General features: G+C 35.3%; 1 protein-coding gene across 1 annotated transcript in view; it reads right to left on the bottom strand.

Annotated features, from left to right (window-relative positions):
* FBXO8 (F-box protein 8) overlaps positions 1–16,145 on the bottom strand; it is a 40,611-nt gene that overhangs the window by 15,097 nt on the left and 9,369 nt on the right. Inside the window, exons 2-3 of the mRNA XM_004579037.4 lie at positions 8,079–8,415; positions 4,983–5,109 (exon numbers count right to left, since the gene is read on the bottom strand). Of these exons, the coding sequence (XP_004579094.1) occupies positions 4,983–5,109; positions 8,079–8,407 (456 nt within the window). The 5' untranslated portion in view covers positions 8,408–8,415. The remainder of the gene's footprint in view (positions 1–4,982; positions 5,110–8,078; positions 8,416–16,145) is intronic.

The raw sequence follows: 16,145 nt of genomic DNA, 5'->3' as shown, positions 1-16,145 counted from the left end.
CCCAGCTCCTTCACTTCCAGTTCAGCTCCCTGCTTATGACCTGGGAAAGCAGTGGAGGATGGATCAAGTCCTCAGGCCCCTGCACCCACACGGAAGACCTGGAAGACACCTCTGGCTCCTGGTTTCGGACTAGTCTAGTTCTGGCAATTGCAGCCATCTGGGGAGTGAACCAAAGGATGGAAGATTCTTCTGTCTCTCCCTCTGCAATTTGTCTTCCCCCCATAAAAAAATAAATAAGTCTTAAAAAACTTACGAAAGAGTAACGGGGCATTTGGTTCATTCTAACATTTATTTAAACATGGTAAAATTATAAATATATAAAACATTACTATATTGCTCAACTGTGTTCTCTGTAATGTTCTTTTGCCATAAAAAGATGGAGGAGCACAATGTCAAATAAATTTGAGTAATACTGTATGTAACACTCCCTGTTAGAAATTCAATCTGCATGAATAAATTAATAAACATTATTGTATGAACAAACATTATAATTTGAAAAATTAAGCCAAAAGCATATAAGATAATCACCAGTGTAGTTATATGGGTGAAGTAGAAAGTAATAAATGAAGTAGAAGTAATAAACACTTTTTTGCTATATACCGGAGTAAAAATAACTCTGGCATTGTCCGTACCTACAATGTCAGAACACACTTACATAGCTGAATGATGGACTTACGACGTTTATGCAGGTATATACTATTGCAATGATATAAGAAATCAATGCATATGTGTGTGTAGGGGGGGTTGGGAAGGGAGGAAGAGAAATCCCAGATCCTATGGAACTATATCATCAAATAATAAAATAAATCAATAAAAATAACAGCAAAAATCAATACTTGGGGTACCATTAATCAAAGAACTGAGCATGAACTCCAGTTGAAAATTTCTTAGTTACACTTCAGCTGGTCCAACAACATGAATTTCCCTCTAACACAGTGTGTACAGGGGTGAGCATTTGGAACAGGTTAACATGTCCATGTGCCAAGCTGGAGAACCTCTGTTTGATACTCAGCTCTCTCTCCTGATTGCATCTTTCTGCTACTGCAGCTCTAGGCAGGCAGTGGTGACTGCTTAAGTAGTTGAGTCTCTGCCACTCTCATGGGCGATCTGGACCGAATACCCAACCTGGGATGGTTCAGTTCTAGCCAAGGCAGGCTTTTACAAAGTGGTTCACTGCATGGACTCTTCTCTTTCCTAACAATCTCTTTCTCTCTCTTCTCTCAAATAAATAATTTATAATTGTTAAACTTAAAATATTTTTATAAAGGATTTCTACCTAAGATCAATCTAATAAAATGCATAAAAGGTATATGCATGTGGTATTTCTGTATGAATACAAGTTGTGCCTTTAATTCCAATTGTTTTATTACCTGGCACCAGTCAAGATACTATATTTTAAAAGCATATTTATACAATCAAAAATAAGCCAATAATACATTAAGGTTAAACCATGTTCACTACCAATTTTTAGAACTCTAAATTTAAGAAAAATTATGTCAAGAAAATGATTTAATAGGAAGCAGAGGTAAACAATGCAGCTTACTAGTTGGTAGGAAATATTACTTTATTGTAATACTGCTGGTGAACTAAAATTGATACACACAAATTTTACATGCAAGGGAAATATAACTTAATATAAACAGATGGTTTTCAGCACATTCCTTTACTAGACTGTGGTCACCTTCCACAAAATACACAAGCTCATGCACCATATCAAGACGTCACATACAGCTGAAACCACAACATCATGCATACAACAACAGCGTGCTGGTAACCGTACCACAAACTGTGCAGATGGTCTCCCCCACCCCATGAGCCACTGCCAGCAGCTGCTGTGGAGTTTGGTTACCCATATCCTTGACATGAACGGTGTCCTTGGAGAATCTTGTTCCCTGTGGCTGTAAGTATTCTTATTTTTATAATGTTTTAATGATGCTTGCTATTAAAATGTTACACTGAACAATTACATACATCTTATTTCAGGCATTTGTAATAAATACCACTTACATTTAAACATATCATCAAAACTATTTTATTGCTTCAAATTGAATGAACCCAAAATAATGTCTGATGACAGTGTTCCAGTGAGTGGGGGGGAAAAATCAACTTCTAGGAATTATTCCTGATTTCTAGTACTCCAAAAACCTAGAGAGAGTCTCTCTAACGATCTGCCTAAAGTGTGGCTCATACAGATCATCTCCATAAGAACATCTAGAACTCTCCCACCAACATGATTTCAGTTTTGAAGAACTGATTTGGTAAGTAACCAAATGGACATCATTCATGTTGTCAATAAAAGAAAGCATATATATAGCCATAAAATAATCCCAAAACTGTTAAATGCACTTTTTTGGTCTAATTTATCACCCAACTTTTGGTAAAGATAGAATTTCGGTTTAGGTGATACTTGCCAAACTACTCATAAAACAGAATTCTAGAACCACAGACATGTTGAGTGGTTCAGCTCTATGCCTCTTGGCAGCACTCTCTGGCCTTTTCAAATTGGTGAGAATCAATACTTCTAGAATGCTCCAGTATGTCCTTAAAATCAGGCCAGTGAACAAAAAAAAAAAAAAAAAAAAAAATACAGCCAACTCTCAACAACAATGAAACAATGAAGGTAGGATGGATAAGTTAAATTCTAAAGATCTAAAAATCTCATTTCTATTAACAACTCAAATCTCCTCTCTTAGTAAACATTTGATTAGGAAATGAGATTTCTGGGCAAATTATATAGCAGACTTGAATTATACATTTTTTTCCCTCTGCCTCTCCAAACATTTAGAAAACTAACAAGAAGTTAAAAGTCTAATAATATATACGGTTGCAAAGATAGAAACATTTTCATATTTATTTATTTATTTTGGATTTATTTATTTTTATTGGAAAGTCAGGCATACAGAGAAGAGGAGAGACAGAGAGGAAGATTTCCGTCCAATGGTTCATTCCCCAAGTGACCGCAACGGCTGGAACTGAGCCAATCCGAAGCCAGGAGCCAGGAGCCAGGAGCTTCCTCCGGGTCTCCCATGTGGGTACAGGGTCCCAGGGCTTTGGGCCATCCTTGACTGCATTCCTTGGCCATAGGCATGGAGCTGGATGGGAAGCTGGGTTGCTTGGGTTAAAACCGGTGCCCATATGGGATCCTGGCGCGTTCAAGGTGAGGACTTTTAACCACTATGCTATCGCACCGGGCCCGATAGAAACATTTTCAAATCTAGTTTCTACAATTTAAAACTATTCATATCATATTCTACTATGTAAAGGCCTACATCCATATATGTTTATTTTTGCAAAAGAAGGATGATTTAATTTTCTTCAAAAAATTGATATTTTAAAATAAGAATTACCAGTTAGTATAACTGATACTTGCAGATATTCAACTTTCCTGATTTTGTAAATCAGTAATTTAGTACTCACCAAGTTACATTTTCCTTAGAATGCAATATTTTCAAGGAAGGTGAATTAAAGATGACTGTTAAATTCGGTATAATTCATGAGAGGCCAATAAGCCTTTATAGATGGGCATAGTTAACACCAATCTGGCAAGAGCTGCCTTTTCTGATTCTCACACACTTGAAGTCAAATACTATGCTCTACTCTGCCCCAGTTCTTCTCAAGTCATCATCATTTAATGACCCCATTGATAATGTTTATCAGTTAGCATCAAGTAGTAATGAATTAAGAATAAAGAAGTCTCTGAGATCAGGCCATTCTTTGGAATTTTGAAATGGACAGATTATGAAACTAAATTTATGATAGTTTAATACATTCGTCTGCATTTTAAAAAATGATCTTTAGATTCTGAAATGGAACAACAAACTGGTTTCTATATTTAACCCCTTACAAGTCATTCTTGTAAGGAAAGGTTGATTAATGGGATCCAAGTTAGGCCTGACAGGAATACGAAGTTTTGGTGTTCTATTGGATAACATGTTGAGTACAGATAAAAATCTCTGAATTTACGTATATCACAGTTTATAAGGCTTATTCTCATGTTGTGGGGATGAGTTAACTTATGTGTTTCTCAGTAATATACTTTGTAATGATTTTTTATTCGTTATATAAAAGTAGATAGCAATTTAAAAAATGCCATTGGTATTACATGCATATTTATAAAGTTAGTGTTTCTGCTTAAGATGCAAATATTTTACATGGATTTATTGGATTATAACAAAAGGGACCAAAACTTTAAAAAGTCTGTCTTCATGATTTAAATATTCCTTTATACATCTATAATAAATGAAAAAGTTGGTTTCTGAAAATTAAGTAAATTAAAATAACCCTGCCAGGAAATTCTACCATAAATTATACTCAGAAAGAGTAATTCTAGGTGTTGCATAATTTCTACTTAGGTTTCTAAGAATAAGTCTACCTGATATTTAAACATTTCTGAAAATCTAAGCTTTTTCAGGATAAATGAGACTAGAAAGTCAGTGAAAGAATTATCTTTCCATTTAGATCACTTTCACTTATTAAGTAAAGAAAAAATTAAATTAAAAAATCATTCAATTTCATAACAGATTTATAATTAATTTCCATATCCATCTGGAACTATATTGTTAAAGGCATTATTTGATGTATCAGGTGTATGTGATCATCTGTGGCAAAATAAATCTGAAAACAGAAGCAATATATAGTAAGAAAATACTGCATATAAAATTTAATGGCCATATTCTGGGTTCTCAAAAATTTTGTGTTCTCCACTTAACGATGTTCTAGGATGTATTTCAATCAGGTCAGCAGAGGACTGCACCTGTGTCATGGAAGCTGCTATACAGAGTGAGCATACAAAAGATCAGACATCGGAAGGCTGAAAACAATGATGAAGTGATACACAGCAAAAATAAAACAGACTGGGCTTCTCAGCAACTGAAAAGGCATTTTTCATGGTTTTGCACTTATACCTTCAAGTTTATTATGTTGGAAAGCTGCAGTAAAATAATAAAGTCTACCTGATAAAAACATTCAAATTCTTCACCTACCTCATCTGGGTTAGCATTAAAGGTGAGACTGCCTTCATCCAGCTGCATATATAATTTTCTGAATGAAAATCCTAGAGGTGGGTTCTTATTGTATATGGAACAGTGACCCCAAGTGGATTTGCACAACCTGTAAAACAGAAAGCAAAGAAACAGGAAAACATTGCTATCCTTAATTTTTAAAGTTAAACATGCATGCACATGATAAAACAGTAGCATGAAGTGACATTAAAGTACATTTTGTATATCTAAGTTTTAAAATTTTAATTTTGTGCTTATTTTTTGTATTACAGAAACCTAAATTTAGGAACTTTAATAACATTTAATTAATGGTTACAAATATTATATATATTTATGAGTATGACATAAAGTTAAACACGATAACATATGTGTTTATCAAAAATTTGTACTCTTCACTTATACAATGTAACCAACAGTTACCTCAATGAGGTCAGCAGGGGATTACATGTATGTCAAGGTTACTGCCATACAAAGTTAAAAGCCACAGGGAAAAAAAAGCTAACAGTTACTGAATGCTAACTAGATCATAGGTATCATTTTAATCATTTTGATTGTATTAACTTGTTTACTCTTCAGTGGATCTCGGATGTTGGTGCTAGAGTCAGGATTTGAACCCAATGAATAATCTTAACTAAAGAGCTTACAACTGGATCTATTAAGTATTGTGAAATAAAACTAAACGGGGAAACATATCTGCTGGTTTGAAGCAATCTTTTTCATAAAACATTTATTTACAGAAAAAATAAAAAGAAATTGTAATGCCACAACCTGAATCCGTAGATCAAAGGCTGTGAAGTTAGGGAAAGTTGTTTTTAAGCCTCTGCTTCAGGGACAGGCACGCCTCACAGTATTCAGGCCCTCTATGGGGCCCAGCACCGTAGTCCAGCAGCTAACGTCTTTGCCTTACATGCTCCAGAATCCCATATGTGTGATGTTTCGTGTCCTGCTACCTCACTAACTCCCTGCTTGTGGTCTGGGAAAGCAGCAGAAGATGGCCCAAAGCCTCGGGACCTTGCACCCATGTGAGAGACCTCGAAGAGGCTCCTGGATCCTGGCTTTGGATCAGTTTAGCTCTGGCCATTGTGGCCACTTGGAGAATGAATTAGCAGATGTAAGATTTTTCTGTCTCTCCTTCTCTCTGTAAATCTGCCTTTCTAATAAAAGTAAATAAATCTTAAAAACAAAACAAAACAAACAAACAAAAAAAAAACCCCAACCCTCTCTGTCTACTGATTCTAACTTCCCACTAACGCAGACCTCTGGAGGCAACATTGGTAGTCCACGCAAATTGGTTCCTGCTACCCACGTCAAAGACCTCGATGGAGAGCCTGCTGCATAGCTTCCATCACAGCCACTGTCAGCATCTGGTTACTGAACCAGTGGATGGGAGCTTTTTCTGTTTCTTTCTTTGCCTCTCAAACAAGTAAGTTTTTAAAAAATTAAAACCACAAAAAGGTGAGTTTGAAAAAATTAGAATTCTAAAAAATAGTTAAATGCTAACATTCATATTTTCAACATTCTCTGGAGATTGGGATAGTGGTTTGTAATTTTGTACAGGGGCAGCAGTTGCTAATTATTATTTGAAATTAGTATTTTAGAAGTTTTCAGCTATACTGTTACGTGCTGTGAAAGCTACATTCTCTAGATATCAGTAGGTAATCAATATATCCAAAATTATTATATAAAAGCCCTCCAGAATTTCAAATATAAGCAATTTAACATCAAGAAAAAAATCCCAGTATTATAAAAAAGGAGCATAATTATGTGATAAATAATAAAGAAAACATTTCTTTCAGAGATGCAAAATCTAGATTTAAACCTCAAGTGAAAACAGGTTTTTACTGAATAAAGTTTAGAAATAAGTATTTTTGTATAATAAGTTTATGAGAACAAGCTAATTTGGTGGGGACTACCAAAGTATAGAAAAAAGATTATAAAGCATGAGCCAATTTTAAAGCTCTTTTCTTATATCCTATGACTAAAGTAACACTTTTTTTCTTATAGTATCCTCAATATAAGTTAAGAAATTGAATAAGAAGATACTAATAATTTTAATATAGATACTAATAATGACCAATTAATTTATAGCATGATTTTGTGATAATAGCAAGCCTGTCAGAAATGTTACTATTGGAAATATTTTTACTAAAGATTGGCAATTTGATTAATGTATTAATTCTCTCAATTAGATGTCCAGTTAAAAATTACTTAAAGTCTCAAAAGATGCTTATTTCTACATATCTGTATCTTAATGTAGTGTCATTTTAAAATAGAGACTTAAGCTTTGGTAAATAAATTAGGAAATCTTCAGATTTAATGATTCCTCTACATTATAACATTATCATGACCCAAAAAGAAAAAGTAATCATGTAATAATAATTTTATGTAAACATGTGATACTGTCGAAGAAATCATTCTTAAACATTCTTAGACTGGTAGTTTCTATTTAAACTGGTATAACTGCTGAAATTTCTGTAACCTAATTTAAATTCAAGATTCAGATTGTTTATCTCCTTGCTTTCTAATTATTTGTCTACTTCACTGATGAATCGCTGAGTAGAAAAAATAAAAAGTAGGGAAAATTTTCACAAGTTAAAATTTATGCTAAGATGTACTTTTCCAACTAAACAAAACATTTCGAGACTACTTAATGACTTTAAAGTTAGGCTTATTTTTTAGATGGGATACCATGGGAGGAACAAACTATGCCAGCAAAGTGAAGAACACAAATTTTGGACAGTGAATTATCACATTACAGCTTTGTCTCATTTTTAAAATAAGTTGGCAATTCCTTCTTTATAATAAAATAACACATTTCAATTTATAACCTCTGTTTTAACTGCAAAATCAATACCATAGTTGTTTCTTCTTTTCCCAGTATCAAATCTGACTTGTGATAACTGCATTTTTACTTTTGTTTCTAAAATTAAAAAAGCTTTTTGCATTTTTTATTTTTCTAGGTTTCAATAACAACAAAAGTACAAGCCCAAGTTAAACACACTTCATAACACATACATTACAAAAAGCTATGATTATGTTTACAGATATCTGAATGAAATATTAGTGGGTTTAACTTACCCTTGCCAGAGAAGCTCATCATTAGCGAGGTCCTGCCAGACACACGAAGCCAAGCAGAGGTCAGTTGCATTCAGGTAGGACAAGATGGTGAAGCTTAGTTCGGGAGGCAACATTTCCAAATTAATGAATCCTTCCTGTTCTTTAGATTTCCTTGCCTTCAAAAGATGATATAGATCGATTCCTCCTTGGACTTGCTTACGGTGGCTGGCGTTAGAAATGTTGCTCCCAGCCGTTCTCCTGCCCTGCTCTCTGCTGAGGTAGCCTTGCTCACTGTAGCCTTCCTGTTGGAGCTGCTGGTTTCTGGCCACTCTCCACAGCCCCTGACCCATCTGCAAGCCTGGGAAAAATCCAAGAATGTAACAAGGGAGACATTAAAAATGCAACCCATCTTTCCCAGTGGTAAAACAAATCTGACATGAAACATTCATTTATCAGAATTAAAAGTCCTCATTAAAGGCTATTAGAAACAGTAAGATACGATAAAAAAAAAAAAGCAGAACATTGTGAAAGCAAAAATTCTGGGCAGTTTAGAAATATCACCTTTATCTTCACCTTTATTCCAACTTGCTAACTGCTTCTGAAGTCCAAAGGTGACATAATCATTTTTCACATGGTGAGGTTTAAAAGTTATTGATATCCTAAAGACTCTTACAAATTATAATTATGTGGACTTAAAGCCCTGTATCAAACACAGCTCTGATCAGAGCACAGGCTTCAGTTAAAAGGCCTCCAGACCCTGCTTTTTATCACAATTCAGGCTAAACTAAGCTAGCCCCTTTTAACCAAACTCCCAGATGCATAACAGCTGTGAAACAGGCTTTTAGTTTAATTCTTGCCAGTCTACACTTATGTTGTAGACTGTAATAAAATGTAACATAGGCCCTGAAGTCTAATTCAGAAACCTTATAAATTAGACACCTTCAACTCCACGATAAATACCTCCGTAATAGCTGACTATTTGGCTTTGTGGTTGCTTTAAATTAAACATCATAATTCAGACTAATTTTCCTATTCTTGTCTATTTAGTCAATGGATTCCTCAGAGGTACAGGAAGAGAGGCACAAGAAGAAGGGGGACTCCAGCCTTTTCCACTTCTATCTGACATTCAACCAAAGCAGCAATATGTTTATATACCTTACAGACTGGAAGTCGCATACACACTGGAAGATCACATAAAAAGATACTTAGGGAAAAAACTGGCCTGACGTTTTGTTTTTGCCATTAGAATAAGTAGCTTTTCTTGAGCAAATAAATTCACTGAGTAAATGCGGAAGAGTTTTAAAGTAATATAAATAAAAGTACATCTATGATCACCTTAAAAAAAGTTTCATTTTATTAACCCAGGTTGACTACTTGTGTTTCAAACATTTTGCAAAAATTACTGTTTTCTTAAAACAGTGAAAAGCAAAAACACCTTTTTATAGCATACTCAGAACTAGAAATACATTGTCTTAATTTAACAATATGACTAACAAAAATGAAAGTGAAGAAACAAGAAGTGGTGACCAGAAACTTTGAAAAGTATTGGGAGTAATCTTAAAACTGCTCTGAACTTCAAAGGATGCCATAACATTTTTTAGATGTATTTATTTATTTTGAAAATCAGAATTACAGAGAGAGGGAGGGAGACAGATTTCCATGAGGTGGTTCACTTCTTAAAAGGCCACAGTGGCCAGGGCTGATTCACTGGGTCTCCCATCTGAGTGGCAGAAGCCCAAACACTTGGACCATATTCTGCCAGGAACCCACCAGTGCCCATGTCACAGACTTTTCAATATTTGAACAGGAGTGATCCACATGCACATTTGCTGAATTAGTTTGTTGTTTGCATGACGGCTACTAGATTAAGTCATTCATTGATCACAATAGAAAAAACTTCAGGACAATTCATAGTCCCTCTGTATACTTCAGTGCTAGAAACAGAAGTAATTTAAGGTATAAAAACAAAGGTGCAGGGTGTAATGTGGTGGAGAGAGGAGGCAGTGCAAAGGCAGGGCTATTTCAATGTCATCTGCAAAGAAGATATAAAAGACACATTTTCACTACTCCCTGTGACACATACTGGCGACAATGGGATCAATTCCTAAATTAGAGATTGACCACTAAAAATAAATCACTAAAAAGTACAGCATATTAATAAAATGAAGAGACAAGCCATAGATGAGCAGAAAATCTTTGCAAAACACACTATCATAAATAATTGTTATCCAAAAATAACAATGAGCTCTTAAAGTTCAACAATAAGGAAAAAAAACCTATTAAATGGGCAAAAGCTGGAAGACGCCTTATTCAAGATGTACAGATATAGCAAATGGGCATATGGGAAAATGCCAAGTAGCTTAAGCCATTGCAAATAGAGAACAAAGAGGTTCTAGTGCATACTTAAGTATGGAACAGACATCTACAACACCAAATGCTGGCAAGGATGCAGGAATTCAAAAGGATACAGTCACTTAGTAGTTCATCAGTTTCTTGTAAAATCAAACATACTGAGGGCTGAGCTGTGGTGCAGCACGTTAAGCTAGTACCTGCAAGCTGACATTCCAAATGCATGACTGTTACAGTCACCCTGGCTACTCTACTTGCATCCAGCTCCCTGTTAAAAAGCCTGGGAAAGCAGAGGAAGAGAGCCAACTGGTTGGGCCCCTCTACCCACACGGGAGATCCAGAAGGTCCTGGCTTTGGCCTCATCCAACCCTGGCTGTTGTAGGCATTTGGGGAGTGAGCTGGCAGACACTTCCCCCTCCTCCCCAACCTCTCTCTCTCTCTCTCTCTCTCTCTCTCTGTTTCTTACTAAATTTACACTTCAAATAAACACATCTTTAAAATTAAACATATTCTTATAATATGATTTAGTATCCACACTCCTTAATATTTATTTAAATAAGCTAAAAATGTGGGTTCACTCAAAAATACACAGATGAATGTTAAAAGTTTCAACTATAATTACCAAAATCTGTAGGCAACTAAGATGTATTTCAGTAGGTGAATGACCATGAACTGGTATAACCCATATGATGGACAATTACTTAATACTTAAAAAAAAAGAACTATTGAACCATGACAAGATATAGGGAAACTTAAGTGCAAATCATCAACTGAATGAGACCAATCTGAAAGACTGCATATCATGATTCCAATTATGTGACATTCTGGAAAAGGCAAACCTCTGGAAATAGTAAAAATACTTAACACAAAAAAAAGAATGTCAGCAAGTCTGAGGAGTCTTAACATTGACTATGCCATGGCACATTACAATAAGTACAACTCGATTTTCATTATGGGTATTTGTTTAGCCAAGTAAAAAATGCCTAGTAATAATAGTATTAACTGCTGAGCTAATCTAGTCATATCAAGTAATTAAATTTATTCTTATTTTTATCCATGTCACTAAAGTAATCAAATGTGGTAAGTATGGTGTTTGGAACACTTAAGAATCAAGGCATTTAATAACAACTTCTGTTTATCCTGGGAAGTGAAGACATGTTGCAGTACCTAATTCCACTTGCAAATAAAAGGAGGACTCCCGGTGAAACTGTCCAACATACCTTGACAATAGCACACTAGATCTTCCACCACTGCCAATACCTACAATGCCACGATGCACTTAGATAGCAGCATGCTGGGCTCACGGCTACTGCTGGAGGACTATACTGCTGTAATAATACAGGGGACAATGGTGGTGGCAGGGAGAATGGGAGGGAGAGGTGGAGGAGTTAGTCCCCTATGTCTATAAAACCATGTCATGAAAAATAATAACAATAAAAAAGCTTTTATAAAAGCAACGTTAATCCTTTTCATGCACAAATATAAATCCATTGATTCTCTTTATTCATAGTAGATATGGTCTATAAAGTCGCTATATGCAGCACGCAGTGAACACCAAACCATAGGAAAAATAAAGGGTAAGTTCCTGTCAGGCCTTTTTAGAATGGTTTTGAGAACCAATTAATACACAGCCTTGTTGTATGCTCATTTTTGTTGGAAGACACCTCATCTAACATGTATTATTAATTAATTAATTAACATTAAGCTCATGTTCAGTAGCATATTAGTTAGAATAGCAGTAAAATAAATACTTAAAACACTGATGGAAGCTTATCTTAGCACTCCTTTTCCCTCTGTAGGACACACCACTTAGGAACATTTGATATCGGTTTATGACTGAGGTCATACTAAATTTTAGAACTGTCAATAAAAAGCAAAAAATGTGAAAAATGTGGCACTCAGGAGGCCATGAAACAGACACTTGCATAAAAGAGTTAAAACAACGAGGTAGACCTCAACCTCATCTGGCTTGTATACCCAATTGTTTGATGGCTCTGTACATGTACTGTGGACTACACAGATACATGGACATCCACTAACGGTGACAAAAATGTGAGAAGTATTGATTTGATACACTCTTGTGAGTAGGTAAGCTCACAAATAAAACATGTAAAATAATATAAAAATAATGAGGATCAACTATAAGTTTATGCTATGAAACATTCCATCTTTTCTTCTGTGTTATGTCTAATGCTTCTTTGATTATGTTTAAAGGATCCAAGACACTTTCTAAGCAACTTCAAATAGAAACCAAAGATATTTTCTCTTAGCTTTCATAGGTAGACACCTTTATCATTACTATTCTTATGACACAAATACATACAAATACATACCTATTACTTAGGTCACAGAGGAAAATAATGCTAACAAATATTCTCTACATTCAATGTTGAAAATACTCGTATCAATAAAGCCAAAATTATGAGGGAAAAATGAAGGTGATTTGTACATTATATTTTCTGTCATAAGAGTATTAAAATTAATATGTATGACCAAAGATTTGGATAATATTTAGTAAATTTAAATGTACCCCTAGTAGGAATGATAAGCATAAAATAAAACAGACCATAGAACTCTTTTTAAAGTCGGGTAAGGTTCAAATTAAACAATGGCCAAACAGGTAATGAATAGGTCTAAAGAATTACTTTTTTATGATGTTACCATGTCCATGTAGTACTATTCCTGCTTAAAAACACTTTTTTTTTTGTATTACATAGCTTAACTATAATATTCTATAGTTTAAAACTACTCTGATTCATGTTTGCTACAATATTTTTAGGAAAAGGTTTTAAGACAGAATTGGGTAAGTATAAATGGTAGGATACTGTTTCATTAACATGATTTGTGATTTGCAAGACATCAGGTTGACAGGCAAAAAGAACAATGTCCTGACTCACTTTCAAAAATATCTTTTATGGTCAACTCTTGACTTCTTGTGAGGTGGAACACATATATTACTACCATTCCCTCCTATTAAAATGACAGAAAAGGAATAAAAAGGTAGAAACTCTACTTAAAAGACAAAAAACAAAACAAAACCAAAAACAAACAACAACAACAACAAAAACAAAATCCAAAAAACAAACCCAGGGTGTGGAGTACAACACCAAGAGTAAAAGGTACTAAAAAGCTAAGCAGAGGCAAAAGGACAGTATTAGAATAGTACAGAAACTTAGGTACCTGGTAGAACCTTTAAGAGGTTCTGGATTTTAGCACTTATCCTTGGAAACAAAATGAGCAATGAAAAACAGGGTTGTAACATCAGTGAGTCATGTTTCCTTCCCTACACAAAATGATAAAAACATGTCTCTTCTCTTATTTTTGTAAAGACAAAATAATGTGTATATGTAGCAATAGATTACAACCTTCCACTTCCCTTCCCCCAAACACATCACACGTATAGTAAGCTGACACTTTTTACGTCAGACTACTCCCCTCTTGCAGGTAAAATGAAGTAGCATCTGTCAAGAAACTGAATGACCCTCAAGAAAAAACTGCACTCCACCGCTTTCCTAATTTTCATAAGTTGTCCAGCAAAATGTCTACCAAACCAATCATTTCAAAGCAAAAGTCCCCAGCTGTATAGCACAAAAGCATTCATAAATCAACTTTTTATTGCCTCATAGGTCCAATGTTCAATCATTAAAGTGTGGGTGAAACAGCCACACAGCAACCACTTGATTTTATCATGATTTAATTCAATGACTCTCCAATAAAAGTTAAAAAGTAATTTTAATCTTTATTCCAATAGAAATAAAATTTTATGTTCTATATGGTGCATATTTTTTTTTTGAGTTTGTGCCAGGTAGCCTCTGAAGCATTTCTATACTTGAATAAAGTGCATCTTTTGATCTACTTATGATTCAGTTACTGCCTATCAAGAAACCTCTCTGGGGCGAGTGACTGGCACATTAGGATAACTCTTGGGGCACCTCTACCCTCTATAGGAATCCCTAGGTTCAAGTTTCAGTTCTGCTTACAATTCCTACTCCCTGCAAATATGCAAGTCAGGAAGCCACAGCAAGCATTTAATTACTTGGGTTCCTGTTCTCCATGTGCATACCCAGATTGCATTCTGGGCTCCTAGCTTTACCTGGTCCATCCTAGGCTGTTGTGAGCACTGCTGGAGTGAACTAGCAGGTGAAGATCTTTGACTTCTCTCTGTATTTGCTTTTCAGGCAAATGAAAAAATTTAAAGTTATGCATAAATAGATGAATTGAGAGAAGAATGCGGAGCCAGAGTTGCTGCACAGTGGATTACATCACTGCTTGAGATGCCTCTATGCCATACTGGATTGCTGGCTTGATTTCTGCTTGCTCTACTTCCCATCCCTTGCACTGCTAACAGCTGCCAGCTTGTGCCTGGAACAGCTCTAGCTGCTGCTGCCACAGTGCAGTGAACATCTTTTTCTTCTCTTTCTCCATCTCTCTGTAACTCTGCCCTTCAAATTGTAAATATGTCCTTTTCAAAACAGGAATTCCAACTAAAGGACAACAGAAGTAGAAAACAAATAATTTGGAGGATCAGCAGAAAACAATAATTATTACTAGTGGATGCTCAATTTTGAGAATGCTAAAGAATGCAGTGTTCACTAAATCTCAAAGTGTCTCCCAAACATACTTATTAATTCCAAAGTACCAATGCTGGGAAAGTAAACTGAGCAACAGTTCAAGGCTCAGAGAGACTAAAATATAAAATATTATCTCTAAATACAATATGTAAACAGGATCCTGTGTTGGAAAAAAATAGATGTTCTAGAAGATATATTAGGATAACTGAGAAATTAGATACCTGGGCTGAAGACCTACCGCAACAATATTAAATATCCTAAGCCTAGGTTTAAGTTTCTGTATTCAGTTTAAGACTTACTGCCCTAGAGTTCATATAACACAGAACAAGGAGACAAATATTCAGCATTATTGCATAATAGTAGTAGGAGGCACTGGCTCTGTGGTGCAGCTGGTTAGGCTGCAGTCTGCCATGCCAGTACCCAAAAGGACACAAGCACTGGCTGTTCCACTTCTCTGCTAATCTCCTTGGAAAAGCAGTAGAACATGGTTCAAGTCTTTGGGGCTTCTGCACCCACGTGGGAGATTCAGCTGAAGCTCTTGGCTCCTGGATTCAGTCTGGTCCAGTGCTGGTGGATGTGGCCATTTAGGGAGCACATTAGTGGACAGATGGGAGAGCTCTCCTGCTCTGTATGCAATTCTGTCTTCAAATAAATAAGCAAATCTTGAGGGAAAAAAATGTAGGGAATCCTGTCAATGTCAAAATACTCAAAGAATTATTTTTTGTGTGATTTTTAATAAGGATTTCTTATTTTAAAAGAGAAATTCTTTCTCTATAGAGTTGAAACACTCCTTGAACTTTGTGTGTGTGTAGATTTACTCTCTCGAATTCCGGGCAGGTTTCCTTCCTTTTGTTCATAATATCAACACATATTTATACTTATATTTTATTACTTTTTAATCCAAACAATAGCCCTAAAAGGTAAGCATTTTTTTTTCTTTCTAGCTGAGAGGAGTGGTTCAGGGAGGGTAAGCAAATTTGATTGTGACCACATATGTAGTAAATAGAATTAGAAGTCAAGCTCAAATCCATTTGAGTTCAAACCAAACTATATGCTCAGAGCTGTCAGAATTCATGGATGTTTCTTTATCACCAGTGAGAACCAGCAAAATTTTTCTGTTTTTTTTTTTTTTGACCTGTCACCTTTTACAACCTCCACTGTGGCTCTG

The sequence above is a fragment of the Ochotona princeps genome, chromosome 11, assembly GCF_030435755.1.
Source record: "Ochotona princeps isolate mOchPri1 chromosome 11, mOchPri1.hap1, whole genome shotgun sequence".
In the NCBI taxonomy this organism is placed as follows: Eukaryota; Metazoa; Chordata; class Mammalia; order Lagomorpha; family Ochotonidae; genus Ochotona; species Ochotona princeps.
The sequence above is the reverse complement of the archived record's forward strand: the minus strand, read 5'-3'. Positions and strand labels throughout refer to the sequence as shown.